This window comes from Ostrinia nubilalis, chromosome 29 (assembly GCF_963855985.1).
Source record: "Ostrinia nubilalis chromosome 29, ilOstNubi1.1, whole genome shotgun sequence".
Lineage (NCBI taxonomy): Eukaryota > Metazoa > Arthropoda > Insecta > Lepidoptera > Crambidae > Ostrinia > Ostrinia nubilalis.
Genome location: NC_087116.1, coordinates 2,495,656 through 2,523,509, shown reverse-complemented (window position 1 = coordinate 2,523,509; position 27,854 = coordinate 2,495,656). Strand labels below are relative to the sequence as shown.

The 27,854-nt window shown below is 39.6% G+C and overlaps 3 protein-coding genes across 5 annotated transcripts in view; 2 read left to right on the top strand and 1 right to left on the bottom strand.

Moving 5' to 3' along the window:
• Positions 1 to 12,665, top strand: part of LOC135085664 (P protein-like) — a 66,353-nt gene extending 53,688 nt beyond the window's left edge. For both annotated transcript variants that reach the window (XM_063980451.1, XM_063980450.1), the window contains exons 10-17: positions 7,101 to 7,239; positions 7,902 to 8,037; positions 8,289 to 8,491; positions 8,800 to 8,893; positions 9,151 to 9,293; positions 9,851 to 9,961; positions 10,220 to 10,367; positions 10,983 to 12,665. In XM_063980451.1, the coding sequence (XP_063836521.1) occupies positions 7,101 to 7,239; positions 7,902 to 8,037; positions 8,289 to 8,491; positions 8,800 to 8,893; positions 9,151 to 9,293; positions 9,851 to 9,961; positions 10,220 to 10,367; positions 10,983 to 11,161 (1,153 nt within the window). In that variant the 3' untranslated portion in view covers positions 11,162 to 12,665. The remainder of the gene's footprint in view (positions 1 to 7,100; positions 7,240 to 7,901; positions 8,038 to 8,288; positions 8,492 to 8,799; positions 8,894 to 9,150; positions 9,294 to 9,850; positions 9,962 to 10,219; positions 10,368 to 10,982) is intronic.
• On the bottom strand, positions 1,255 to 4,587 carry LOC135085580 (piggyBac transposable element-derived protein 4-like). The gene is made up of 4 exons (XM_063980352.1): positions 4,526 to 4,587; positions 3,983 to 4,027; positions 3,856 to 3,903; positions 1,255 to 3,453 (listed from the first exon to the last, which is right to left on the bottom strand). The coding sequence occupies exons 1-4, from the start codon at positions 4,585 to 4,587 to the stop codon at positions 1,548 to 1,550; spliced, it is 2,061 nt and encodes a 686-aa protein (XP_063836422.1). The 3' UTR covers positions 1,255 to 1,547.
• A 1,382-nt stretch (positions 12,666 to 14,047) lies between the features above and the next one.
• Positions 14,048 to 27,854, top strand: part of LOC135085665 (P protein-like) — a 32,395-nt gene continuing 18,588 nt past the window's right edge. The window contains exons 1-8 of one of the 2 annotated variants that reach the window (XM_063980452.1): positions 14,048 to 14,273; positions 17,449 to 17,579; positions 18,653 to 18,777; positions 20,232 to 20,397; positions 22,969 to 23,005; positions 23,766 to 23,901; positions 24,675 to 24,847; positions 25,379 to 25,633. In XM_063980452.1, the coding sequence (XP_063836522.1) occupies positions 17,506 to 17,579; positions 18,653 to 18,777; positions 20,232 to 20,397; positions 22,969 to 23,005; positions 23,766 to 23,901; positions 24,675 to 24,847; positions 25,379 to 25,633 (966 nt within the window). In that variant the 5' untranslated portion in view covers positions 14,048 to 14,273; positions 17,449 to 17,505. Of the gene's footprint in view, positions 14,281 to 17,448; positions 17,580 to 18,652; positions 18,778 to 20,231; positions 20,398 to 22,968; positions 23,006 to 23,765; positions 23,902 to 24,674; positions 24,848 to 25,378; positions 25,634 to 27,854 lie in introns of both variants that reach the window. The other variant, XM_063980453.1, reaches the window with a different exon arrangement.

Sequence of the window (27,854 nt, the reverse complement as noted above, 5' to 3'; positions counted from 1 at the left end):
ATCAGGATATACCGCTTAGTTTAAAAGTTATTATGTTTTCTTTACAATAAGTAATTGGAAGAAAAAAAATTCTATAAAAAATAAAAAAAAATCTCAAAAAAATTTTGACCACTTTTTTGTCGATAGAAATAGGTCTAGTTTCATCTATTTTCATATGTACACTTTAACGTGACTCACACTGTATTTAAATTTAATATCATTATTCGGTTTTGGACTAAACGAGACACTTATGAACGTAAAAACAATTTTAGAAAAAATTAAAGTGCCCTTAACCCTTCATTTGGCAAGACACAAATTGTTAGAATTTTTCAATAAAATCTATTTAGACCTAATTATTACCACATTGCCAAATAGGGGTACTTAAATTAAACATTGAGATATATTATAGAATTAATTTTTTTATATGAAAATCTTAAAAACATCAATCGTATTTCACATTTTATGCATTAAACTTTTTTTTGGCAATTTTCGCAAAGTCGACAATGACCTTTTTCTCCAACATTTGATAGATGACGTATGTCATCATACTTCAAGATCAATATGCCGAGCCAAGGTTGGCCTTTTATTTTCTCTTTAGCTTCTGAAACTGGTATGTTACCGTTATCTGCTATAGTTGTTGACTTCAACGCAAGAAAAATGTGTTTATCATTTAAATCAGTTCAGCGGTATAAGTGTGAAGACAGACAACACAGAGACAGACAGCAAATCTTCCTCTCTCCTAAAATGCTGTGCCCGACAGGGTCCATTTGCATCTAAAGTAATTACTATACCATCTCTATAACATTATTCATGTAATACATGATTGATTTATTGTGTATTGACACTCTTTTGTATTAACAAAAAGCTAAACCTATTTTGTTACATGTTTGGCACTGGTGCTTCTAGGCAACATCGAGGTTCGGAAGCATGTTATGTATTAGAAAACACAGTTTCTACGCCAAATATTGCTTTATATGATTAGTTTGATTTATTATGAATAAAATTTAGACAAAACAAAAACAATTAGAGATGATAAAATAGTACAAAATCATAAAACTTCCGTCTTTGTTATTCTCATTGCGCGTCATCTTGGCGTCTGACAGAAATATGGATATGAAATCACTCAAAACTCAGTCGACGACCGATTTACTAGTGTTTTGCTGAACTAAGCTTCGTAACAAAATCGAATGATTTGCACAAAACTTATTATTTGGTGCTGTAGAAATATTCAAAGTGGTTGTTGCTTAAAAGCATCACTGCCAAATGAAGGGTTAAGGGGTTTTAAATTGTCAAAAAAACAAGACTAAAAAATCAAAGACGTCCAAATTCGGTTTATAGACCATAGACATTATAAGCAAAATAAAAATGATGGACAACTGGTTTAACTCACAGAATATTTCGATATGAAGAAGGGGAACGGAGAAAATAATGATAATTTCTTGACGAAGTTCAACCCCATCGAGCTAACTGCGCACTTCGGAATGCGACTCTCCCTCGCGTTCGCTCACTTTCCCGCGTTCGCCCGTTACCAGAGCGTCAATGTGACGTCACGGCTACTAGGTGTGCAGTCAACTCGGTCGGGTTGTATGATGTTCCTTAAAGCAGGGTTCAATGCACAAAGACACATTGCAAGCTTCGCACCGGTAAGCTGTTTTGCTGTTCTTACGGCCGGCTTGCAGGCAGAAGAAACATTTCTGCTGCGTTTTCCTATTGCGGCTGGCATCGGACTCCCTTTGGGGATGGTGAATTGGCCAATGGCCATGGAATGAAGCTGAAGAACTGCTTTGGAAAGATTCGGGGCGGACAGATCTCGGGGTATTTTCGAGATGCAACTCCAAAATTTCGTCTACGAGTTTAAGTCGGAAAGCTAAGTGGTCTTGATGTGCCTGTTTAGAAAATTGCAGTAGTATGCGAGAATTTAGGATGGAGCAGTTTAACAGTCTCTTGAAAAGTTTCATGTACCATTTGGTACAACGCTTCCCCTCAACCAAGTACGGCTCAAGCATCTGGTCCTTCAAGTCGACGCCCCCCATGTTACGGTTGTAATCTAAGACAACCTGGGGTTTAACGGCAATCGGTTTAGATGGTCTTGAAGTCACAGTAGACAAACCAGTGGCTATCCCATGGCAGGTGGACAATGTGGTGATTTTTTTCTTGTCTTGCCACGCCATCACGCAAACGTCACCGGAATGTCTCGCTATGAACTGCCCTTGCTTGAGCTTGGCGAGGTTCATCAACGGTGGCACATCTTGACGGGAAGGGCATAAGGTACCAACACAGTCGGTGCCATTACGCTTCAGAAATCGCGCTAGAAGTGGTGAGTTAAACCAGCTATCCATAAATAGCTTGTAGCCCTTGTTGAGAAGAGGACGAACTAATTTCAAAACGACTTTTGTACTCTTATGCAGCAGCTTCGAGTCATCATCAGTGTCCTTTCCTGTGTAAACAAAAAAGGACCACAAATAACCCGTCGCACTCTCGCAGAGTTCAAAAGTCTTGATTCCAAATTTGGTCGCCTTTGATCGTATATACTCTTTAAAACGCAGTTTATCCTTCCACAGAGTAAGGCTTTCGTTGATACAGATGTTTTGGCCAAGAATATAATTATTTTGAAAACGGGAATTCAAATGGTCGATGATGGGTAGTATACTTGAAAGTATGTCTATCTGTCCGTCAGAAGAAGCGGTTAAATCAAAAAAATTAAGAGCGCGAGACAGATGTGTATAGCGTTTATAACTGAAAATCTTACGAAAAACATTACTCTGTAGAAGGGGATCCCTGGAGAAGCAGCTTTTGATGGTGGGCATTCTAATGATGCCCAACATTATCCAAAAGGCAAATAAGCAGAGTATTTCATCACCATTAGTTGGGAACCATTCCGTCTGAAAATTTTGTGAATTTATTGAAGTTGCGTACCGATTCGTTTCTGTGACAATGTGTTCAATAATCTCATCATCCCAGTACCGCCTGAAGGCCTCGTACGGCGACTGGGATGGAATCACAGCCCCTATTTTGTCTTGCGAAAATTCCTCTTCCTCTGGTACGAAAGATTTCATATCAGACCAAGTGAATTCACGGTCTACGTCTAAAAAGTCTTCGTCCTCGCATTCAACATCGCTATCTTCCCTCTTTATATTATTCCTTGCATTCCTTTTACGTGCTGCAATTCGGTTCCTTATTACATTCATCACCATAGTCTTCAAGACTTCTGGCACATCATCATCATCTACGTACACTTCTGTCAGTGGATCGCCTACGGTCCATCGACGCCTTACATTCACTCTTCTTTGACCACGACCAGGCAATCGCCTACGCCCACGTCCCCGTCGACTCTCTTGTCCTCTATTTTCTTCTTTTATTCTTCTACTTTCACCTTTTTGCTCAACCGGAAGAAATAGAGAGTGGGCATCGGGGTCGTAGAAGTTTTTCCGCTCTTCAAGGAGGTCACCTTCCTCGTTGTAGATCGCCGTGACCCTAGAAAATAAAGTTCTGATATTAATTTACACGTATTAAGCCTATAACAGACATATCAACTCGGTAAGGGTCAACACGGTATCGCCTTTCGCGAGCTGTCATCTCTATTCGCGCTCTGTCAACTGCGAGGTGAGGTGTTTACGTTATGGTGCGGAGTTTAATACAAAATATACTGACCGCCTTGAGTTGATACGGTTACTATCCGTTTCCGAGTTGATAAGTGTGCTACGTCCTAAGTGTGCGGCGAAAGGCGATACGGTTTTGATGATCCCTTTCGGAGTTGAAAAATGTAGTGTGCTAACTTAAGAAAATATTAATCAGTTCATATTATTTGCTAACATTTTAATAAGTCACTGCATTGTCGTGGCATTGTTCTTAATAAATTTAATTAGTTATACTTACACACCACGAATATCTTCAGACGGGTGCTGAGTTAGAGGATCATTCCATCTGAAATATGAAATGTTAATTTTTATTTTCTGTAATTAAAGTTATCTAAGAAACACCAAATAACTTGTAAAACACTTACGTGTGTGGTGACCGCGATCGCGACCGTGTTCCTTCCAGATGCTCTCTGTAAAATAAAAAGAATTATTAACGGGACTATTCCCACCTCTCGTTCCCACCGCTGCAACTCCTGTGTAGCCAGGATCTACAGCTTGACCGCCAATAACCCAACCAGTGAAGGTCAAGTTTGTCCCGGGGGAAATTTAACCGGAATTGGACACGCAACGAAATTAATCAGAAGAACATAGGAGGAGTTTGAAGTTAAGGTTCGACTTCCCTCCAATTAAGAAAGAAGGAATTATTAGTTAATGCAGATACATAATAACTAGTCGTAGGTTTATATTGTTGAAACTTTCATGGTCACTAACATAATAATTATTATTGACGGGATTGCTACCATGTACCTAAATTTTGAGTTTCCGATATTTCGGCACTGTTGCAAGCGCCATGGTCACGGAGTAACTAAGGAAACTCCCGGGTGAGATGTTATAGGCAGACATCATAACGATCTACCTTCTTTCGCAGTATTTATTATCAAAGACGTAGTTAAGTCGAGTATACTCACGTGAAGTGTTCTGTGGAGGAGCCTGGTGCCAACTCATCTGGAGCCATTTCATTTGTAGCCATCTCATATTCACCTACAAGCTATAAGGAAAAACATGTACGTTATTAAAATATATATTAAAATAGTTTAGCGTTTAGAGTCGCATCTCAAACTAAATTATAAATAACTTGAAAAAATCGAACTGCCAAGGCGGAAATCGTACCCACGACCTTTCGCTTTCTTTTTACTTTCCCATATCCAAACCATTAAAAAAAGCATTAAACACAATAACGAATGCAAAAAAAAGTTAAACTTCGGCCAACTGACTGAAAAAGACCATTTTTGACAGTTAAAGACTAGTTTTTGACCAATTTGACCGTAAATGACAGTCAGTAATATTCAGTCATTGTCATTTTCAACACTATTGTGCTGTAAACATGAAATACGATAAAATTATAATCTTATTACTTTCATAGATTTTGTATCCTACCAAAAATTCATACGTTTCAGTCAAATGACGTCCACAGCTGGACAAAGGCCTCCCCCAAGGATTTCCACAACGACCGGTCCTGCGCTTTCCGCTACCTTCACCAGATCGTCGGTCCACCTAGTGAGAGGCCTACCTAAGAAGTAAAAAAAAAAGTATTACCTCCTCATCATCGCTTTCCTCTTTTATAACATCCACACCCAGATCGATGGCCTCTTCCTCGTGTTCATAAAGAAGATTGAGGTAACTTTTGGGAGGTTCAATGCCTACTCTCCACGCCATCTGGAATGATAATAATAATAAAGCTATACTTAATAATAATATTATAATGATTAAGAGTTTTGTTTGGTTGAACGCGCTAATCTCAGGAACTACTAGTCCGATTTGAAAAAATATTTTTGTGTTGGATAGTCCATTATCGAGAAAGACTTTAGGCTATAACATCATCCTACAGCTAATGGGAGCGGAGTAGTAAAGAAAAATATTGCAAAAATGAGAAATATTATTCAAACTATTTTCACGCGTTACACGCGTACGAAGTCGCGGGCACTGCTAGTAAAATAATAAAATAATACTAGCGCGAGCGAAATGACACTTAAATCGGGTGCGCTCGTATAAACTCGGTAATTCTCGGAAAAAATGAAATCAAAATTTAAATTTATTTGAACAAAATTAAAAAAAATATTCACTTTAGACCAATATTTTTACTTATGAGCGTCAATAATAATAATAAATAAAAGAAAGTAAAACAATTCAAACGGAACAAAAACGGAATATTCGCATTCGAATATGCGAATGTTCAAAAAATTACATTTGTTACATCACTAATGCGTACCAAACAAATATTGTATGCTTAGTAAAATCAATAAATTGTAATGTTTTGGTTCAATAAGACCTCTAAACCTTTTTCAATTAGAAAGAAAAAAAATCAATATCATTACGTCATGACATACCTACTTTAAAAATGAATGTACTCGTAACATACACAATGATACTGAAAAGGTATTATTAACTGTATGGTGTCGTAGCATCTTAGTAGGTAAAAAATGCCATGCTGGTCTTCCGTGGTCTTATTTTATAATATCTCAATTCAATAAATGATTATATTCGATCGATTTGAATGCGACTTGATAGTAATTATCGACAAAAATACCACATTCTTGTCGACACTAGCTACAACACTTTTTATCGACTCCATGTATACTGTACCGAAAAGTTTCACATAAAAACAATAAGTCACATGAAATCGACCGTAGCGCTCTGTAAATAGAGGTCAAAATTACCACGAACATTCCAATATGACTGCCGTTTACGCGCACTGTACTAATGTCAAACTGCCAAGGCCAAACAAATTGCCTACAATACGTATTTACGAGTATTTGTTTATACAATAATGTTATTATTTTATGACAAAATCGTTTGAAATTCATTATTGTTGCGATATTTCATAAATTCAAAGTAAATTGAAGCAGTAATTAGTCGAAAACAGGGCAAAACCCTCCGACCATTTTGACTTCAATTTACGTAATATTTATTGAGAAAATCACTAAACCGTGAATTAAATTCGGCTTTATTAATTCAATTATGATAATAACACCTTAAGATTGCTAAAATATTGTACTTACATTGAAAATAAATCAGAATTTGTAACGCCGCACCGCACCCAAACACAAACTGTCACAGATGATCACAGATCCCGAGTGAATGTCACAACAAAACAAAAACTTTTTAAAGATATTTTACGGCTCTGGGTACAAGCCTTATAAGCCAGTTGTTGAATACAGGGTTTTGCAATCAGTATCCTTTTTAGGGACGACTCAGAATCAGTAACTTATTCGATTTATTGTAACGAAAACATTTTTGTATTCACATCTAATTATTTTTATCCGCTGCGCGCGGTTTCAAAATTGGCACGCGTGCAGGCCGCTACCAATGGATCAACATGGAAATCATTGGAGGGGGGAAGCCTATGTTCAGCAGTGGACGTCCTATGGCTGAAATGATGATGACGACAGTAAAAAAAATGATATTGATTACAAAATCACCTTGTATGATCAAAAATGTAACGGTTAAAGATACTTAAACGTAAAAACTGTCTTTTGTCATCAGGCTCTGCGAGGTGATGGACCTGGATCCGGTACCGATCCTGATGTCGATGGTGATCTTCAGCAACATCGGCGGCACCGCTACGCCGGTGGGAGACCCGCCGAATGTCATCATAGCCTCTAACAAGATTGTCGTCACGTCCGTAAGTATCTTATCTTATGTAGGACCGCGAATGAGTGCAGTGCACGTCGACCCATTGGGGTCTTTTGTGCTTCCCTATACCTTTATTCCCCTATGTTCTTCTGATTCCTTAATTTCGAACTCCTCCTATGTTCTTCTCTGATTAATTTCGTTGCGGGTCCAATGACAGTTTAACTTTCCCCCGGGACAAACTTGACGTTCATTGGTTGGGTTTTGGTGGCGGTCAAGCTGTAGATCCAGGCTACACAGGAGTTGCAGTGGTGGGTACGAGAGGTGGGAATAGTCCCGTACCTTTATTCCCCTTCATCCGCAAAAAGCCTATCCATATAGTGAATCAAGTGCTTGGGTGAGAGGGACCTTTAATCTTCTGGTGCCGGATAAGCCGGCCCCAGGAGACTCATCCTAGTTCTAGTTAGCGCGTCGCATTTGCACAGTAGGTGTTTCATGGACTCCGCATGTTCTCCAGCTACGTCCGTAAGTAACAAAGTATTAGAAAGAAAGAAGTGTCTGTGGTCTAGTGGTAAGATCTTCTGCTTCAGACCAAGTGGCCCCGGTTTTGATTCCTAGTGGGGGCATAATTTTCTACTCTGTTTGGTTGGTTCTACTATCTTACCATCAATATTACTGACATTCCTTCAGCTAAAAGCTGTTCTTTTCTTCCAGGGTATAAACTTCACGAACTTCACGTTCCACATGACCCTCGGGATACTGCTGGTGTGTGTCCAGACCTACTTCCAGCTGCGGTTCATATACAGGGACACTAACAAACTCCGGCTGAATGTACCGAGGGAAATACAGGGTGAGCAACTTTTTCATATGGTCAGAGAATCAGTTGAAATTACAACAAACCTACACAGTGTCAGCCCAAAACTCCGCTACAAGAGTGGCGTTGTCAGCAGCACTCATCAAATCCTCCTGAGTGCAGTTGCTCGGGCAGGGCACGACATCATGTGCTTCATCGAATGGGGAACAAAACCGCACCTGCACTCCATTAGAGAATGAAATTAAAAATTAAACTTAAACCTAAAATGTATTTACCATTTATTACAGAAATAAAGCAGCAAATAGCAATATGGCGGCGCGCAGCCGACTCGCTACCCCACTTCAGTAAAGACGAGCATGTAGTAAGAGAGAGGCTGGAGAGAAAGGTGAAGAAGCTGAATGTCCAGCTGGAGACCATGGTCAAGGAGAGCAGCAAGAGAGCGTGCCCGAAAGACACGTTTAAGAGCACCCTGGCTGAGATGAAAGAGAAGGTAAGATTAGAAAGAAAGAAAAAATATTGTTTTGTGCCTTCCTATGAACTGAGTTTTGTGCCAAGAAACAAAAACAAAGCATAATTATGATATACAGTTTGGAATTTTGTAATGCCACCTGGAGGGAAAGTACTCTGAATACTGTAGATAGAAAATTTTACTCAAGGAAAACATCCCTTTATTTTTGAAAATAAATAATAGAACTGCATTCTAAGATTTCCAAAAAATTTCTTGCCACACCCGATCGAACTAACTAAAATCTGTTTAAAATTACACCCTGTATTTTAATTATTGTATTTTTGTTTCAGTATAAGATCAGGGACAAGGCACTCCTAGTTAAGGCGACTGTAGCGATAAGCTTCGTAGTAGCTGTGTTCTTCTTGCATTCCATTCCTGAACTAAGTAAGTATAACTAAATATTATTATCTAGAAGTCGGCGACTATAGCCCAACAGTATCGCCAACGGGACTATTCCCAATTCTCATTCCCACCGCTGCAACTCCTGTGTAGCCAGGATCTACAGCTTGACCGCCAATAAAACCCAACCAGCCAAGGTCAACAGTATTTCCATTGCACTGCCATTTCTAAATTATATGCCCTTGTGCCCCAAATGATCTTTTAAGTGCAAGAGTTCTAAAAGGTCATAATTCCATCCTCAGACCGTGTATCGCTCGGTTGGACTGCGTTACTGGGCGCTATCCTGCTGCTGACCCTGGCTGATAGAGAAGACTTGGAGCCGATCCTGCACCGGGTGGAATGGTCCACGCTGTTGTTCTTCGCTGCTCTATTCGTGCTGATGGAGGTAAGAACAGCAATCTTTTTTTTAAGCATGACAAGGCAGATATTTGACCGCAATCGCACCTGGTGTTAAGTGGAATGCAGTCTAGGATGGTACATATTTTATCTGCCCTGTAAGTGCCTATTCACTCTCGCCTTGAAAATACCCGGATTATAGTGTTTAGGAAAGACAGCATCTGCGTCATTTGGTCTTTAAAATGGGTTTTCTTAAGTATTTGGAGCCGCAAGGTTCTAAAATGGAGGATACTTAACGACAAGCGCAACGTGCTGTGGAACGTCCACCATAAGGTAGACAGAAAACCTTACATAGGTTGCAGGAAGGTGCTGGATGCAGGCCACTGTCAACCGGTCGATTTGGAAATCATTGTCAGTAAGAATCCCCAGTTGGCGCCACTGACTTCACCAAAAGCAAGTGACCAGTTCAAATCCTTGCAATGTCAGAATGTCAGAAGATAATGTTTCGAAAGCGTGGAATTTGCTTACGTCCAGCTGTGGATTATATATTTTCATGACATATTTCTACCGCGTAGATTTCATATTTGACTCACTTTATTGTTGCAGGCATTATCAAAACTGGGGCTAATACAATTCATTGGAGGTTTGACTGAGACTCTCATTTTGAGGGTAGACGAGAACGCGCGGCTTGCTGTAGCTATACTCCTGATGCTTTGGGTAAGTCGTAGTTTTACTGCAGTTTATTCTCCTCTCAAATGAGAGGACCACCCACAAGAAGGACCGACGACCTAAGAAAGGTAGCAGGAAGGCGCTGGATGCAAGCTGCTACAAACCGGTCATAATAGAAATCATTGAGGGAGGCCTATGTTCGTTCAGCAGTGGACGTCCTGTGGCTGAAATGATGATGATGATGAGACGTCCTTTTAGTTGAAACGAACTTCACATCATTTAGATTATAATTTTCTTTTATTCCAGGTATCCGGCATAACCTCGGCTTTCGTAGACAACATTCCGTTGACCACGATGATGATCAGGATCGTGACCTCGCTAGGTTCGAATCCGAACCTGAACCTGCCTATGACGCCGCTCGTCTGGGCTTTATCTTTCGGAGCCTGCTTGGGAGGTAAGCTTTTGTAATAGCTAACTACTCTATTATTATTAATATAGATTACATTTTCAATTGAAGACGTCATAGGGAAGTGACGCGGTACTTTATTCGGCTCACTATTCACACCTATAAGATCGTTCATCCACGAAGACGCGCCCCACCATTCTTCTGCTAATGTTTGAGTATTATCGGAACACGCTAAATTGTCCTTGAGTGCACACCCACACTACAATAATGACGCTCGGATTGCTCGGATCAAACTCCCCGCACCCGCGACCGAGACCAAAAATAGGTGGGGCGCATGTTCGTAGATGAAACGCTACATCTGGTGGATGACAATAGGGTAGTTCACTCCACCAGTATTTTTTTATGAACTTCTTAAGACTAACTCCGTTCAGCCATAGAATGTCCACTGCTGAACATAGGCCTCCGCCAAAGATATCCACAATGGCCGGTTGGTAGCGGCCTGCATCCATCGCCTTCCTGCTACCTTTATGAGGTCGTCGGTCCACCTTGTGGGTGGACGTCCTACGCTGCGCTTTCCGGTACGAGGCCTCCACTCCAGAACCTTGCTGCCCCATCGGCCTATGGTAATTTGTGCAATACTAATTATTCTTTTACTTTCATCAGGTAACGGCACCCTCATAGGCGCGAGTGCGAATGTGGTCTGCGCAGGAGTGGCGGAACAACATGGCTACCGTTTCACATTCATGCAGTTCTTCAAGATCGGCTTCCCAGTCATGATCGGACACCTCTTCGTTGCTTCTGGATATTTACTTCTCTGCCACTGCGTCTTCACTTGGCACTAAATGAAGTTCAAAGTATTTAGAGTTGTAAATGCTCAAGCTCAGCGCCAGTTTACACTATGTGCTAGCTACTGCGTACTATGACATATGAAATGTATTACAGATTGTACAGCGCCCCTAGTGGATGCTTTCAAAAACTAAAATCTCATAGGTACATATTTTCATAATATGTATGTCATACCCAGTCGCTAGCGATGACGTATGTAAGCTCGCACTAAGCGCTCAGTCCTTCTTGCTGCCAATAGATGGCGTTGATCGCACATTAGATCGCGGTGGCAATTTGTCTCATTAATTATTAAAAAAAAAGTAGCGTACTTACAACACCGTTTTATATTTATGCAAAATTAAACTTAGTTTCTTAATAATGTAGTATGAATGTGATATTGCAGTATTTTAGCGAACAAAATCTTAGTTTTAACCATAAAATAAATAATACAGTTTATATAATATATTTTATTATAGCTGATACCGTCTAGTTAACACTATTATTATTATATTTTATATTTATGAGTTTTTTTATTCGTAATTTTACAATCAAAGTGGATTTATTTAAGAAGAATAATTAGTGTACATGAATGTGGGAATCATAATTTGAATTTACTTCAAATAATTATTAAACATCCCAAACATAATTTATTATCTGTATGTATTGAATATAGGTATTAAGTGGTTGATCTTTGATGATGAACATGAATTTTACTATTTATATTATTTATATCAATCACAGTGCACAGCACAATTTTGAACTTCATGAGTGCAGTTTCACAAAATAAAAACTGAGTTTTATTTATTTACATAAAAATCTGTTTACTTTATACAAATTTAAACAGAGTTTCAGCGGTGTTATACATACTTTTATGTAGATATAATCATAGTAAATTAAACAATATTAAAGTTTTAAGATGGCTATGTGAGATTCGCCAGTATTATACAATATTTATATATAAAATTAAGAACGCCTATTTTTGTATACCTTAAGTATAACTTAAAGCTATATAAAATGTTTGTAACTAAGTTAAATTAATTATTTTGGTGATCGAAGTGTCGTGTATCTTGCGATTTTATGAAGCATGTAGTAACTTTAATTATTTTTATGGTTTTTGTTAAAATTTTTATATATTTTATATTATTACCTCATGAGTGTGTGATAACAACCAGTTTTAAATGGTTTTTATTCGAGGTTTTGATATTTTTATTTTATTCTAAATTACTTTTTTTTTAAGTACCTGAAGCTGTTCATATAAGCGGTTTAAAACTAATATAATTTTACCGTAATAAGTAAAAAAACAGAAGTAATTTCGATTTTTTATAACTTGAGTAGAATTACATTTAAATCTAACTACTCTCAGAGTAAATTACAATTTAAAAATAAGTCAGTAGTGGTTTATTTGTTCGGCTTTTGCAAAAACCGCCTTACTACAGTTATAATGTTAATGTAAGCGTTTAGATTGTAAGTAATTTAAATCACAAATGACGTAATAATAGCAATAAAGTAATTAAAACGAAATGCATTTTATTACTTTCTTTTTATAATCTAATAAACCAGAAGTTTTATCAGGTGATAAGATTTATTATCTGGGTTATAAAACATTATACTATTATTATTTTATTTAACACTGGTCTCACCAACCCAACCCGTCTGGCCAGCGTGGGGAGTGTAGGTCAAATCCTCCATTTGCCTCTGGTAAATTAGAGAGGGTCGTGCTCCTGCAGTGGAGACTAAATGACCTGATGATGAACTGGTCAATTTTATTAAAAACATTTGGGGAGGATTGAAGAAGTGTCTTTTGCATAATGATTTTATAATCTAAACCTAAATTAGCAAAATAAATAGTAACCAACCGGCAGCGGTGTGTTGCGATAAATATAAATATAATTCAATGTCATTGAGCCAAGATAGCAACGCAGTTTGAGCATTATAGAGTAGGCTCACTTACGGCCTTGGCACACAGGCGGATAACAAGCGTTTTCAAAGCGGAGCGGCGCCGGCGACCGAAGCAGCGAACACGTCGCGGATTCTCAACGTTTCCGCCTCGAGTTTTCGCGGCGTCTCCATCGCGGACACGCAGCGTGTTCGCTGCGTCGCCGCTCCGCTTTGAAAACGCTTGAAATCCGCCAGTGTGGCAGGGCCCTTAGGTGTGTGACAAATTCATTTTGTTTTGTTTTTGCTCTATACAGGGTGTTTGGTAAATGGGTATTGTAGTATGTAGTATTAAATTTTCATACAATTTTAATTTTATAAATTCCGATTTGTATAAAAATTAAAATAATTAAAATGAAGATATCAATTTTCTGACTTTACCATACCATTTATATGCCCATGTTAACATGGGCTAGTGTCGGCTCATATACCCATTTACCAAACACCCTGTAGTTAGAATAGATAGACCCTTGCATGTTAGATTTTTAAAAAAGTTTTAAAAAGTACTTTTTTTTAATAAATCGAGGAAATCATTCTGGAATCTGGATTAGATTATAAGAAAACTTTAATTCGACAAAAACTGCCACAATAGATCAACAAACCTGGTCGAGCTGGCGCAAATGAAGGCCCAAAAACCAATAATAATTCGACAAAGGGACATAAAATTGATTGCAAATAAATCTTACAAAAATGCAAAGCCTTGGAAACAAAACTGACGGCAATTTATTTATTAAACAACAAAAAAAGATTAATAAAAACTACATAATATACGAAAAGGTGTGTATAAAAAAAGAGTCAGAGAACCAATATCCGTCTTAGAGAGTTTCATGATCATTGGTTCATACATAGAGGCATTGAAGAAGTAAAAAAAGAACTTAATTAAAATTTAAATAACATTACTATTGAAGCAGTCTCACCGATTCTTCTTACATTATAAAAGCGGTATGTTTAGTCAGTCAGTAGCACAACAGAGCAGAGTCCACACGCGTTCTGTCCGCCATTTTGTCAAACAAAAATAACGAGTTCACGCATCCATTTTCGCGCCAAAGAGTTTTTGGTAGTTTGCAATTGTTTTTAAAATGAACTGAAGTGTTTTTGAGACTTTTTTTGAGTAATAGAGGCTACTCACGAATATTTGATAATAATAATATTGTGTGCTGTTTGTTAGTGTTTATGTAGAGACCAATAATAGTGGTAATTGGTAAGTTACTACAAGATTAAGTAAGTTTACTTACACAAGAATTTAAGGGTAATATCGTAGTGTTATTAGGGTAGTAGCACTAGGCTTCATCCAGGATTTCTCATACTAATAATAGTCGTCATAATTTCAGCCACAGGACGTCCACAGCTGAACATAGGCCTCCCCCAATGATTTTCAGATTGACCTGTTGGTAGCGGCCTGCATCCAGCGCCTTCCTGCTACCTTTATGATATTAACACAATAATAATGATATTTTTATGTCATTGAATCAGGAAACTCGGCAAGTCCTCCAGCTAGGTGATGTGACGATGTGCGAAGTCTCTAGCAGAAGATAGGGCAAAATCCTATGAAGTCGAAAATGACGAGTCTTTGATTGGTCCAAAATTTTAATAATATGAGCAAACTCAGCTAATATGCGGATATCAGGCCTCCCCAACCCGTCTGGCCGGCCCGGCTTTTACCCGTGGTCCCCCCAACATGTCCCCCTGGTGGGTCCACGGGTAATTTTTTTTACCCGTTGTCCCACCGTTCTGAACAGTGTTTGCCAGTGGGTCTACGGGTAATTTATTTTAACCATGGTCCCACCGCACTAAGTGGCAAACAGTGCATGTTTAAAATAAATTACCCGTAGACCCACTGGCAAACACTGTTCAGAACGGTGGGACAACGGGTAAAAAAAATTACCCGTGGACCCACCAGGGGGACATGTTGGGGGGACCACGGGTAAAAGCCGGTCTGGCCAGCGTGGGGAGTGTAGGCCAAATCCTCCACTTGCCTCTGGTAAATTAGAGGGTCGTGCTCCTGCAGTGGAGACTGCATAAATAACTTGATGATGAAATGAACATACGAAAACCGCGAAATATACCTAAATTACCTACAAAGTGCAAAAAAGTTCACCCTGATATGAAACTCACCTTGATGTTGGAGTATTGTTATGATAATTCGTTATTTCAAGTTAGTCACTTTTTACTCGATGCAGAATAATTGGTCAGCCATTTAGTGTTGGTGAAGAAGAACTAATTGTAGAATGGAGATAGAAATATACACATACAGATATAGAACCTCCTCTTCTTTGAAGTCGGTTGTAACAGCAAAAACAATTTGCATAACCACAAGTTTAGTACCAAAAAATATTTTTTCTTTGTTTCAAGTGGTCAAGTCTAGTGAATACCATCCGAATAAATCTGGATTTCGCCAGTACCTAGGTATGCCTCATACATGCACAATGCACATGTAAGGAAGGTACATCTAACATATAGGTGCTAATACAACTACATAAACCTATGTATTTAGCTTGATGTACACTATCTATAGATCTAGATCGTAAAGACTGAGATATCGCACAATAAACTCTTTATTTCGCTTGATAGCAAACAATTTGTACAGATAAAACTGTCTGGTTTAGTCAGGACTTCTAACGATTATGGTACAGTCAGCGCCAAATAGTTCGTTTCACCCAAAGTGGCCAACAAGATGAAAACACAACCTTATTCCAAAAGTAACAAAGACGTGCTGCGAAGTTTTTGGCTACTTTGGGTGTCACGAACTATTTGACGCTGACTGTACTTAATTAGGCATTAACCGCCTCTGTGGTCTAGTGGTAATACCAACTGCTTCAGACGCAGAGGTCCCGGGTTCGATTCCCAGTGGGGGAAGATTTTTCTGTTCGGTTTGGTTGGTGGTAGGGCTTGTTCTAAGTCCGCCTGGCTAGCTACCACCATCTTACCTAAGTCTGTCGCCATAACAACAGCATTGTTGTGTTCCGGCAGTTAGAGGTAAGATAGCCAGTTCCTCCGTGGTTGAGGATTCCGGGTGAAGCTCGCTTCCACCTTCGGCCTGATCATCACTTACCATCAGGTGAGATACAGGCCAAGAGCTTCCTCGTTATGGATAAAAAAGAACCCCACGGTTACTGCCTCAGTGCCCCACCAATGAGCCCATCGGGCATGTCTGAACAAGGTTAAGCGAGCATCAGGCCTCCCCAACCCGTCTGGCCAGCGTGGGGAGTGTAGGCCAAATCCTCCATTTGCCTCTGGTAAATTTGAGGGTCGTGCTCCTGCAGTGGAGACTAAATGACCTGACGATGATGATTCTCTGTTTATCTGGACCAACGATTGTGTACGTTTACCTACGTTAAGTACTACAACGTTGATCGTGATATCTACGCCATATTGCATGCATTAATCGTAAGTAGGTAACTAAATCAACATGTGATAGTGATCGGTACCATAAACATAAACTATTAGTAAACAATAACGTAAAGATCGCAGTTTAAAAGATTGATGTTTTTCAGAGCGCGCTGCTGCCCGTTCTCTGTTTGATGTGTAGTCCCTAAGTCGCCTCTTACGACATCCACGGGAAGAGTAGGGGTTGGTGACAAATGTATTCTACTCTGCCGTCACCACACGGCTTGCGCTTGCCCAGCCGCCTGCCACTATAGTGGAGGAGGCTCATAGTCTAGCAGTGGACTGTAAAGGGCTATTGATGATGATGATGAAACAATAACAAATAGTTGCTAAATTGAATTAAGTAGAGCAATGTGTGATGGGTAACATGAGATTAGTGTTGTCGACCGACAAAATATGAATACTTAGTCTATCGGTAGCGAGTGTATATTCTACTCATGTATTGCAAGGTGGACCGACGACATCATAAAGATAGCAGAAAAGCGCTGGATGCAGGCCACTACCAAGCGATCAACATGAAAATCATTGGGGGAGGCCTATGTTCATCAGTGGACGTCCTATAGCTGAACAAAATGATGATGATAATGTACCTATTGCCGACTATCATCAAAATTCCGATAGTCATTTCGTCGATGCCAATTTCTAAGAACATTAATTTCGTTATTTAATGAACAAATGAAGTAGGATGATGCGATGACGCTGTACAACAAAACAGCCTAGCAAACGTTACTAGCGGCCGCCCGCGACTTCGTACGCGTGGATCCCGTTTTACCTCCTTAGCGGTTGAATTGTGCAAAATCCCGTCTTAGTAAGCACCTACTTTCTAAAAAGAACACCCATGCAAAATTAGAGACTCCTAGCACTTGTAGTTTCTGAGATTTCGTGTTAAGTGAGTGAGTCAAGTACTTAAACCTATCTATAAAACCTTTTGCTTTTATAGATAGGTTTAAGTACTTTTATATTACTTATTATTTCTTTACAGAACCAGTATGACGTACCCAGTCAGTGGATAAATATCTAATAACGTACCTACTTCAAGATGGATCGCCTGTGGAACAGCTTCAAAAACAGAAAAATTCACAAAGACTCAAAACAGGAGTTAAGTAAAAGCAGGTAGGAAATAAGTAAATTTTCAGATTTTGTTCCCCAGTCGACGAAGCACATGATGTCGTGCCCTGCGTGCCCGAACAACTGCACGCAGGAAGATTTAATAAAGGCTACTGACAACGCCATTCTTGTGGCGGAGTTTTGGGCTGACGCTGTGTAGGTTTGTTGTCGACACGACAAGAAGACGTAAATTTTCAGATAATTTAGTTTCTACTGCAGGAGCACGACCCTCTCGAATTTCCAGAGGCAAATGGAGGATTAGGCTTACACTCCCCACGCTGGCCAGACGGCCTGGGGAGGAGAAGAACGCAGCTGATACGTGGGTCTAGAAATGAACGTGCCAATACCAGGGTTATGTTCACAGACAGACACCCGTATTCACAATCGATGCTTGCTTAAGTGAAGCAGCAAATCGAACGCACAGCGTTGAATAGAGCTCTGTGATTCGTTTGTAGCGAAATGTCATCGTGTGGTTGGCAATACTGCTTCGGCTTACCAACATGAAGACTCGCTAGGCAGGCGGCCGCCAGATGACACTTCGTACTATTAGACTCGCCCGCGAATTATAAATAATTTATTGTGCAAGTAAAATGTACTGTGTTTAAGCTTATGAATAAACCACGTTATCAAACTTAGCGCGAGTTATATTTTCATAGAATCTCTACAGAAGTCACTGATACAAGTTGTTTTATGGTGCCCACCAACCGGCACCAAACGTTCATGTGTGACCTGACCTGACCTGTGCACTTTGAGACCTCATAGTAATGTTTGTGAATACGGGCGTAAGTACCTCATCTCTGTTAGTACTGTAACTTATTACTGTCCTCCCCAACCCGTCTGGCCAGCGTGGGGAGTGTAGGCCAAATCCTCCACTTGCCTCTGGTAAATTAGAGAGGGTCGTGCTCCTGCAGTGGAGACTAAATGACCTGATGATGATAAGGTCATCACTGGAAGGATCATTAGGGTCTAAAATCCATCTTCAGGAACTTTCCTTAAAACTTTGATTCTTTTTTTATGCTATGCTCTTGCAGGTATTCGCCCATCTTGAGATGTTCTTCTGATCTTTGATTCTTCTGCAGGTATTCTCTGGTATCCACCAGTGAGGTCACAGCTGATACTCTTCAGTTATGGCTGGAGCTACCTGAAGAAGTCAAGTATGACCCTGCTCTAGAGCAGATTAGACAGATCTACGAGAAAGAGCACGGTGAGTCAATTAATTGATCTAACAAATACCCTATTGTGAGGTCTATCATCAATATCATCATCATTAAGTACAGCAACCTTTGTTTGTCACCTGTCATCCGCTTTGCAATGGAGGGAAGTTGAACCTTAATTTCGAACTCCTCCTATGTTCTTCTGATTAATTTCGTTGCGGGTCCAATGACAGTTTAACTTTCCCCCGGGACAAACTTTACCTTCATTATTTGGATTTTTATGGCGGTCAAGCTGTAGATCCTGGCTACACAGAAGTTGCAGTGTTGGGAACGAGAGGTGAGAATAGTCCCGTAAAAGTACAGCCCCTACTGAACACAAGCTACCCCCAATGATTTCCAAATTACGTAGCCAAAGTAGCGGTCTGCTTCTTACCTTTTTATGTCTACCTTCCCTAGGTTCTATAGATTCTAAATCAACAATCCTAATACAATTACTAGCATAAGTGATACGGTTGTGAATGCCTTAGGTTTTTCTTAGGGTTAGGAGTGGGTTGACCATAAAAGTCCAGCGTTTAACGGGGACTTAACTAAATCGACCCTCAAATCTACATTCCGATGTTATCAACACTTCGGGCTTATGTCGCAAATTACCGGGCACTTGCAAAAACACAATTACCTAGTATGTTCTTTATAAGGCTATTGCCAATTTCAATATTTGCTTAGTACCTACATACCATAGCATCACGTTACGGATGTTCTAAACTTGGTGGCATCTAAAATTTCGCGCAAACAAAAGTTTATATTACTTACTTAAGTAGGTGGCATGTATGGTGAGTACTTAGTCGACAATTAATTGTATCTTTGGTTTTTTACCCGACTGCGCGTCGCAAAGGAGTGGTAATGTGTTTTCATTTTAAACAGATTTCTAGTAATTTGTGTAAAAACAATAGTCTCGCTAGCCCCTCCTTCAAAGCTAAATGATGCTTATGTCACACGTGGGCTCACCCCAATAGTCGAGCGGCGGCGGGATTCGAACCCGCGTTCCCCGTATAGATCACTTTAAGTACCTACTCGTACCTATGCCTTTGTTCTCGATGGGATGGATGGGATTCACCTAGACCTGCCTGCCCACACTTCGTCTTCCGACCCGTGGTCGCCACTCGAGAACTTTTCTGCCCCACCGGCCATCAGCTCTTCTAGCCATTAAGTATGAATCATTATTCCGCGCTCAAGAATATAATTTCAAACTACCAAAAAACTGTAGAAGTTCGCAAATTATGCTAGTAAGCGAACAATAATGATTTCATGCTAGTTAAATACAAACTATTTAAGGATGACCATGAGTGTGAACATGGATTGCATTACAATAGCTCATTTATGTTATGTTCACATAATTGTGTGAAAAATGATTCTTATACCTACAAAAAACTTTTATATTATGTTGCCAAGACGAATCGTATGGCTCGTACAGTGAAAAAGTTATTCTGTATTAATTTCTTGGCAGGTCGAGAAAAAATACCGCTGCGCCCTAGCAAGGAATCGGACCCGAAGCGTTTGCACGCGGTCAACTCAGCACCAGCCCTTGGCAGCCTCGAAGAAATCAAAAATGGCGGTCAGAAACATGCCTTTGATATTATTGAGGAGTTGGGTGAGAAGAATGAGGAGAAAATGTAAGTGGATTTATTTGTCTAGCCCTTAGCTCTGTCAGTGCCTGAGACATGGGAGCGGCACGGGAAGGTGATTGACGGTAAAACGTCAGCGAGACTTCAGATTTGTATGCCCTCAAGGGATGTTATGGATAATTATGTAGTTTCGGTTATGGATACGGTTACGGATATAGGAATAATACTATACCGGTTTCGGTTACGGTTACGGATATCTGTGCTTTAGAATGCAATTTTCAATAGTTGTCCAACACGGTTCATTCATGGCCGCACATAGCTATAGGGAATAATCAGCAAAAAGTAAGTACGAATACCGTAATAATTATAAGTAATATCAATATTTCTTCGATATATTTGCATGCTATTGTTGATGGCTGGATACTAGAGATGAAACGGATATCCGGTAACTATCCGGTAGGCCGGATATCCGGCCTAAATTTACTATCCGGCCGGATACCGGATAGTAACTCACTATCCGGCCGGATACCGGATATTAAAAAACTACGACAATTTCCTATTAATAAAATGAAATACATTAATCTTTGAGGTAAACATCAATAAAATGGCTTATAATAATGACGGCTTTTATTTAAAGTCCAAAAAGTTACAAAAAGCCATATTAAGCCTTTAAAAAAACTAATTTCTTTTTCTTGGCTATTCACTCTAAAGACGAATACATAAAATAGTAAATATCTGTTATGTCGAAATATTGCCAAATGAAATAGGCAATCTTTTTTTCACTGATGGTTTGATGTCATGATGCAGTTCAGTCAGATTACGCAGCAAGTAAACTAATTTAATTTTTGCTATTCAATCACACACTCACGATGGCAACCGAAATCGCCCGAATTGATCTGCCCCCTAGACAAGCGGCAAAATCTGATATTCTATTCGGGCTGATTCGATTTTCGAAAAGTGTGACTATGTCTATATTATCTATCCAATATAGCTTGATTAGAATGACAGCTGCCATCAAAAGTAACGACATAACTTTGTAGTAGCGATCAATCAGAGCTAAATATTGGCGGACGTGAAATAATTCACGTCTGACCTACAAACAATATTTTCGACGACATTGCTTCCAATAAAAATATTAATTTCGTGTAAATGCAGCGTTAAATTACACCAATAAGTAGTAATTCGAAATCATAAAAATCAAGCTAGATTATTAACGACGTCTCTACAAGGTTATCTCGAGTTACAAAAATGTTAGTGATGGGACATATCGACAAATGTCATATTTAAATTAAAACTAATTTTTTAACATATTTAAGTCAAGTTATACGTTTTCTGACGTTTTTTTTTCTGAGCGGCACAGGACCGGTCTTTGTGGAAATCCTTGGGGGAGGCCTTTGTCCAGCAGTGGACGTCTTCCGGCTGAAACGAACGAACGAACGATACGTTTTTCTAAATGTTCACTATTAAAAACCAAAAAACATTTCATTCTTAAATAATCAAACATCGGAAAATCAATCACCGGTAATTTTTTGGGTACCTATTCATAGCATCGTTGCTCTAGAAAAGATGCCCACCGCCCTCTAGCGACAGGAAAAAACCACTGAAGAACACTGATGATGATGACTACGACTTAGGTTGTACACCCTTGACATAAATTTTAAATTTTACTGTCTTTAAATATAAATTTTAATTGTCATTTTTATGAATAAAGATATGAAGAAAAATTGGGTGTATTTTTTATATCATTTTTTCGAAAACTTATCGATACATCTATGTGAACCGTACGAAACATACCCAGCATTAGTCACATTCGTTTGACAGCTGTCATTCTAATCAAGCTATATTGGATAGACTATAGTTAGTCTACTAATAGACCCACTGATCGCATTCGAAGCACCTGTGCGGCGCTAAGCTCGTCACTACATGCATCGAGACAATGGGCTAACTATCCGGCCGCCGGATATCCGGCTATCCGGCCTAGCAGCTGGCCGGATATCCGGTATCCGGTATCCGGCCAAACAACTATCCGTTTCATCTTTACTGGATACACTCTTATCAAAGACAAATAAATATTTCCATTTCTATTTCACACTTTACATCGAATAAAAAGTAATAAAACAACAAAAATTGATACTAGATGGCATTATGCCTTTACATACAATGCTATACAAAAACAATTTAAACTGCCTACATACGAAACTATCCGAAACTTTTGAATCGGTTACGGTTTCGGATATTTTTTTATTTCGGATATCCGAAAGTTTCGGTTACGGTTACGGATATCCATAACATCCCTGCCCTCAATGTCACCCCTTCTGTGCCGCTCTAACTGAGTTAGGCCCTAGAGTAATTAGGTAGGTCTAGCTCTAGACAGAAAAGAGGGGTCTTCATTTAAACACCCTGCATTCTAGTTGACTAGTATGCCTGTGAGCCATCACTAGCTTCGAAAGTTCCCAAGCTGATAAACCGATTTTGATCTAGTTTTTCTTTCGAAAGGCGACTAGTGTTGAAAGATTTTATTCATTTTGTAATCGTATCAAGAGCGTTGCATAAAAACTACTTAAAAATATCCAATCCGAATTTCCTTCCAATGATTTTAACTTTTCTTTTGATTTTCAGCTCTAACAACGTTAGAATCAGACAGAAAACATCCAGGGTAAGTATTTTGAAGTTATCCTAACATCTACTAAATTGATATGAATATCGGTCCTCCCCAACCCGTCTGGCCAGCGTGGGGAGTGTAGGCCAAATCCTCCATTTGCCTCTGGTAAATTAGAGGGTCGTGCTCCTGCAGTGAAGACTACAATAACCTGGCAAGGACCGACGACATCGTAAAGGTAGCAGGAAGGCGCTGGATGCAAGCCGCTACCAACAGACCATTGTGGAAATCATTGGGGGAGGTCTATGTTCAGCAGTGGACGTCCTATGGCTGAGATGATGATGATGAATTAGAGGGTCGTGCTCCTGCAGTGGAGACTAAAATAACTTGATGACTAAACCTGATAATGACAATTAAATAAATGTGACATAAATACCTATGACTAAACTGGCAAGGACAAAGTTTATTTTTAACACGCTTTTATTAGGTCGTCGTGTATGTAACTAACTATGTAATGGAATCTAAGAATCTGAATTACACGCACTTCTAATTCGTGTATCATCATGAAACGACAATTGTAGATTAGATGACAATACAATATTAAGCTGGTCTGATGATGGGACTGGAAGGTGGCCATAGGAACTCCTAAACGAAACGGTGGAATCGCATCGAGTTTGGTTTCGTTGGATTTGTCTTTTCGAGCACTTTAGTGCTAGATGATGTCCAGGGTTTTGATGATGGAGTCGGGAGATAACCAAGGAACTCTAAACTAAGAGCGTGTTTTTAGTTTTAAACTATTACCTAATTATTATTTCAGACAGTCCACGCTAAATACTACACAAAGATGTCAATTTTACTGGGGTGCTGGATGTTCTTCACAGCTGTATTCTTGATGTACAATGAGAAGCAGGATATAGTGAGGACTTCGTCCATAGTACCAGGAGAGGAGAAAAGTAAGATCATGTTTTTAGTTTCTCTGCGAACTTTGTTTAAAGCAGGAAAAGGCAGGTATTTGACCGAAATCACACCTGATACCTAAGTGAGATGCTAATTTTAATCTAGGTTGGTTTACAGCCTGCCCTGTAAGTGCTTACTTATTCACTTATAGGACCATCCGTATCTAATGTACGCATGAGGCTTGAAGAGGATTTGGGGGATGAAGCAATCTGGTGAAGATTACGACATAGCCCGCAGTATTGCCAAACTTAAGTGACACACTGCTCGTCCAGCTGATGCACAGAAAAGGCAGAAAAGTTCACAAGTGGCGACCATGACCCCAGGGGCGTAGTTTCGTAGGCCTAGGCCCACTTGGTGGACCGACAATCTGAAGCAGGTTTCAGGAAGCATCTGGATGCGGGTATCGCTAAACCGGTCGTTGTAGAATCTTTGTAAAGTCTTTGTCCTCGGTTGGAAGTTATGGTGGAACACACTTAACTATGTAGTTTGTGACCGCAATTGTTAACATAGATGATAGAAGATTGGTGGTGCCTAGTAGGCCCGCTTAGCACTGGAGGGAAGTCGGACTTTAACTTCGAACTCCTCCTATGTTCTTCTGATTAATTTTGTTGCGGGTCCAATGACAGTTTAACTTTCTCCCGGGACAAACTTAACCTTCACTGGTTGGGTTTTTGGCGATCAAGCTGTAGACCCTGGCTACACAGGAGTTGCAGCGGTGGGGCGGAGTGGTGGAAATAGTCTACCATCTAAAAATTCAACCTTCTTTCAGATTACACGCTTCATTTCGATGGGTCGGAGACAAAAGTGCTAGTAAAACTCACTGGGCCATTCCTAACTGAGAATGCTGAGATGAAGATGAATCAGAGTCAGCTGGATGGAGCACATAGGATGATGGTGTGGCTTGAAAGAAGCGATTTGAGCAGTATTAGAGAAGATACAGAGGTAAATATGTTATTTAAATGGCACGAGCTGTATTCAAATCTTGAATACCTACAGTCAAAACACATTTTAAGTATGATGACCATCTTTAATGAAAAGAGGGGCTAGTATAATATTTTCTAGTTGTTCTTGCCTATTTCGTATAGGAATGTATACTAAAGCTGTATTCACAACGATGCTTGCTTAAGTTAAGCAGCATCGAACGTATAGCGTTGAATAGAGCTCTGCGATTTGTTCGTGTGTCACCCTGTGCGTCCACTCGCACTGTGAGACCTCATAAATAATAATGTTTGTGAATACGGGTGTAAGTAACTACCTACTCCCAGTACATACTCTTGTAAACCTTAACACGAGAGGCTGACAATAATAAGTACCTAAGTGATTTTCTATTCTTCAAATCATTGGGGTTGAGAACATCAGTCCAGCAGTGGACGTCCTGTGGCTGAAATGATGATGATGAGTTTCTTGTGCTGCTTCTTCTCTGCACTGGCACTGAAATACACGCCTATTAAAGTGGCATATTTTACATTTCAGAAATCGCAAACCTGGTCAATAATTCTCCAAAACGAAAACACACTGGACTTCAACATTGGTGTTCCAAGATCTACCATACTCAGAATAGAGTCATACACAGACTCCAACCAAACGTATTCTTTGAAGATGAACATGACTGCGTCTCGTACTATGCCTTTTACATTGAGTTACATGGTCAACCCCATAGACGCCACTACGGGTGTGATATACTCGGTTGTGTTGCTCTGTGGACTGTACATTTTGATTATATTCGAGGTAAGTTTTAGATCTTTAGATTCCCTATGCACTGATTGCTTGAAGCAGCTAGTATCGATGCTGCATAGTAAACTACAGTATTACACGGAACCGCTCGAGCAGTTGTGACAGCTTCGGGCGGTGGGCAGCACAGTGAAATTTCAATTGACTATGACTGCAAGAGCGATCCATATAATTATGGCGGGCCTTAGTATCACCCACGTAAAAATACTCATACCTGCGCGATTAAACGTGGTATCTTTCAAAGCCGTACATTTTCTGGAACAGTAGACTTGGTAGTTACTAAACGAGAACTCTCCTGCCCTTAACGGCCATCAGTTCTACGAGCTATATGCCCCTCCCAATGCCACTTATGTTAAGCAATACTGTGGGCTTATGTCGTTTAATTTGGTTCACCTACGGCTCTCTTCATTTCTGATTCGAATACGTAGGGAAGCTCATCGATTTTGGGCAGCTTTATTTATTATTTATTTTATTTTATTTGGGATAACAAACAATTGCGCAATATTGCAAATACAACTGCTGAACATTAAATAAACTTATACTATTACGCAACCAGCACTATTATCCTCATAGTAATATTACAAACTTATTTTGGTACAAGCTAACCAAGCAAACAAACAGTGTTATATGTGCTTTAACTTAATGCAAAGAAGAGAAAAAACAAATACAATTAAGGTACATTCGTTAATACATCAAGGATGCACTTTCTGAACTTTGAGGGAGACACTACAAATAAATCGATATCAGTAAAATATTTGTTGTATGCATCCATTAATCGCCATAAAGGAGCTCTTTTGCCAGCGTTAGTTCGACATCGTTTAGGAGCAAAAAGTCTGTGAGTGTAAGCATCTCGTATACGCTGGGAGCGACTGGGGATGCGCAGGTAAATTTGATTAATTAGTTGGTTGCAATCGAAGCCATTACGACAAATTTTAAAGAGAATAGATTGGTCAAGATACAGTCTCCGTTGTTTGAGAGTTAATAACGAGTATTTATCCAAAAGTGATTGATATGAGGCCCATACCTTTACAGATTGGTAATTTAGATTAAGTAGATATTTACGTTGTAAGGTTTCAAGTTGATCACTGTATTTATTGTAAAATGGGTTCCAAACACATGTAGCATACTCCACCTGAGGTCTTACGAGTGATTTGTATAGTAACAGGTGAGTACTTAGCTTCTTGAAAGAACTGCAGGTACGTCTCAGAAATCCAAACATTTGAAAACCCCTAGCAGTGATGTAGTCGACGTGAGCATCAAAATGCAATTTAGAGTCGAAGAGTACACCTAAATCTTTGATTAAAGAGACTCGTTCCAGAGGAGTGTTACAAAGCACATAGTCATATTGAATGGAGTTGATTTTTTTAGTGAAGGATATAACTTTGCATTTAGGTATGCTCAAGTGAAGTTTATTGGCTGAACAGTAAGCAGTTAGTCGGTCCAGGTCCTCCTGTAATTTGACACTATCGTCAATGCAAGTTATTTTACGAAACACCTTAAGATCGTCTGCGTATAATAAAAAGTTACTGTGTCTAAAACAGGTGTTTATATCATTAATGAAGAGTACAAAGAGTAGAGGACCCAGGATCGATCCTTGCGCCACACCAGAGGTCACGCTGACCACATCTGAGCTGAACCCTTGGACAACAACCCTCTGAGTTCTATTTTTAACATAGGAGGTAATCCAACGGAGCAGACTTCCACGGATACCGTTATATGCAATTTTTTGTAAGAGTAATGTATGGTCCACCTTGTCAAAAGCCTTGCAAAAATCTGTGTAAATTGTATCAACTTGCTGTCTATTATCCATATTTTCAAACAAGGAATTTGAATACAAAATTAGGTTACTTACTGTTGAACGATTTCGAACGAATCCATGCTGTTCGGGGATGATAGTATTGTGTAGGGTGGGATAGATTGCCTTATGAACCAGCTTCTCCAAGACTTTTGACAAGGTAGACAACAAGGAAATTGGCCTATAGTTGGTAACATCGTGTTTGGCACCACCTTTATAAACAGGAATAACATTAGCAGTCTTCCACGCTTGAGGCATAATTCCTTCCTTCAGACTACGATTAAATAAATGAAACACTGGAGTACTGATAGACTTAGCGGTATGTTTTAGGAAGAAAGCAGGTAGGCCATCCGGCCCAGGACCCTTCGCAACATCCAAGCATTTGAGGGAAGAAACTATATTTTCTTTAGTCTTAAGAATCAA

Excerpts from the sequence above, each read along its gene's own strand:
- LOC135085580 (XM_063980352.1), bottom strand. The coding sequence starts at position 4,587 with ATGGCTACAAATGAAATGGCTCCAGATGAGTTGGCACCAGGCTCCTCC. Across the intron at positions 3,904-3,982 it reads CGATCGCGGTCACCACACAC|ATGGAATGATCCTCTAACTC; the intron begins GTAAGTGTTTTA and ends TTCATATTTCAG. Across the intron at positions 3,454-3,855 it reads TCTGAAGATATTCGTGGTGT|GGTCACGGCGATCTACAACG; the intron begins GTAAGTATAACT and ends TTTATTTTCTAG.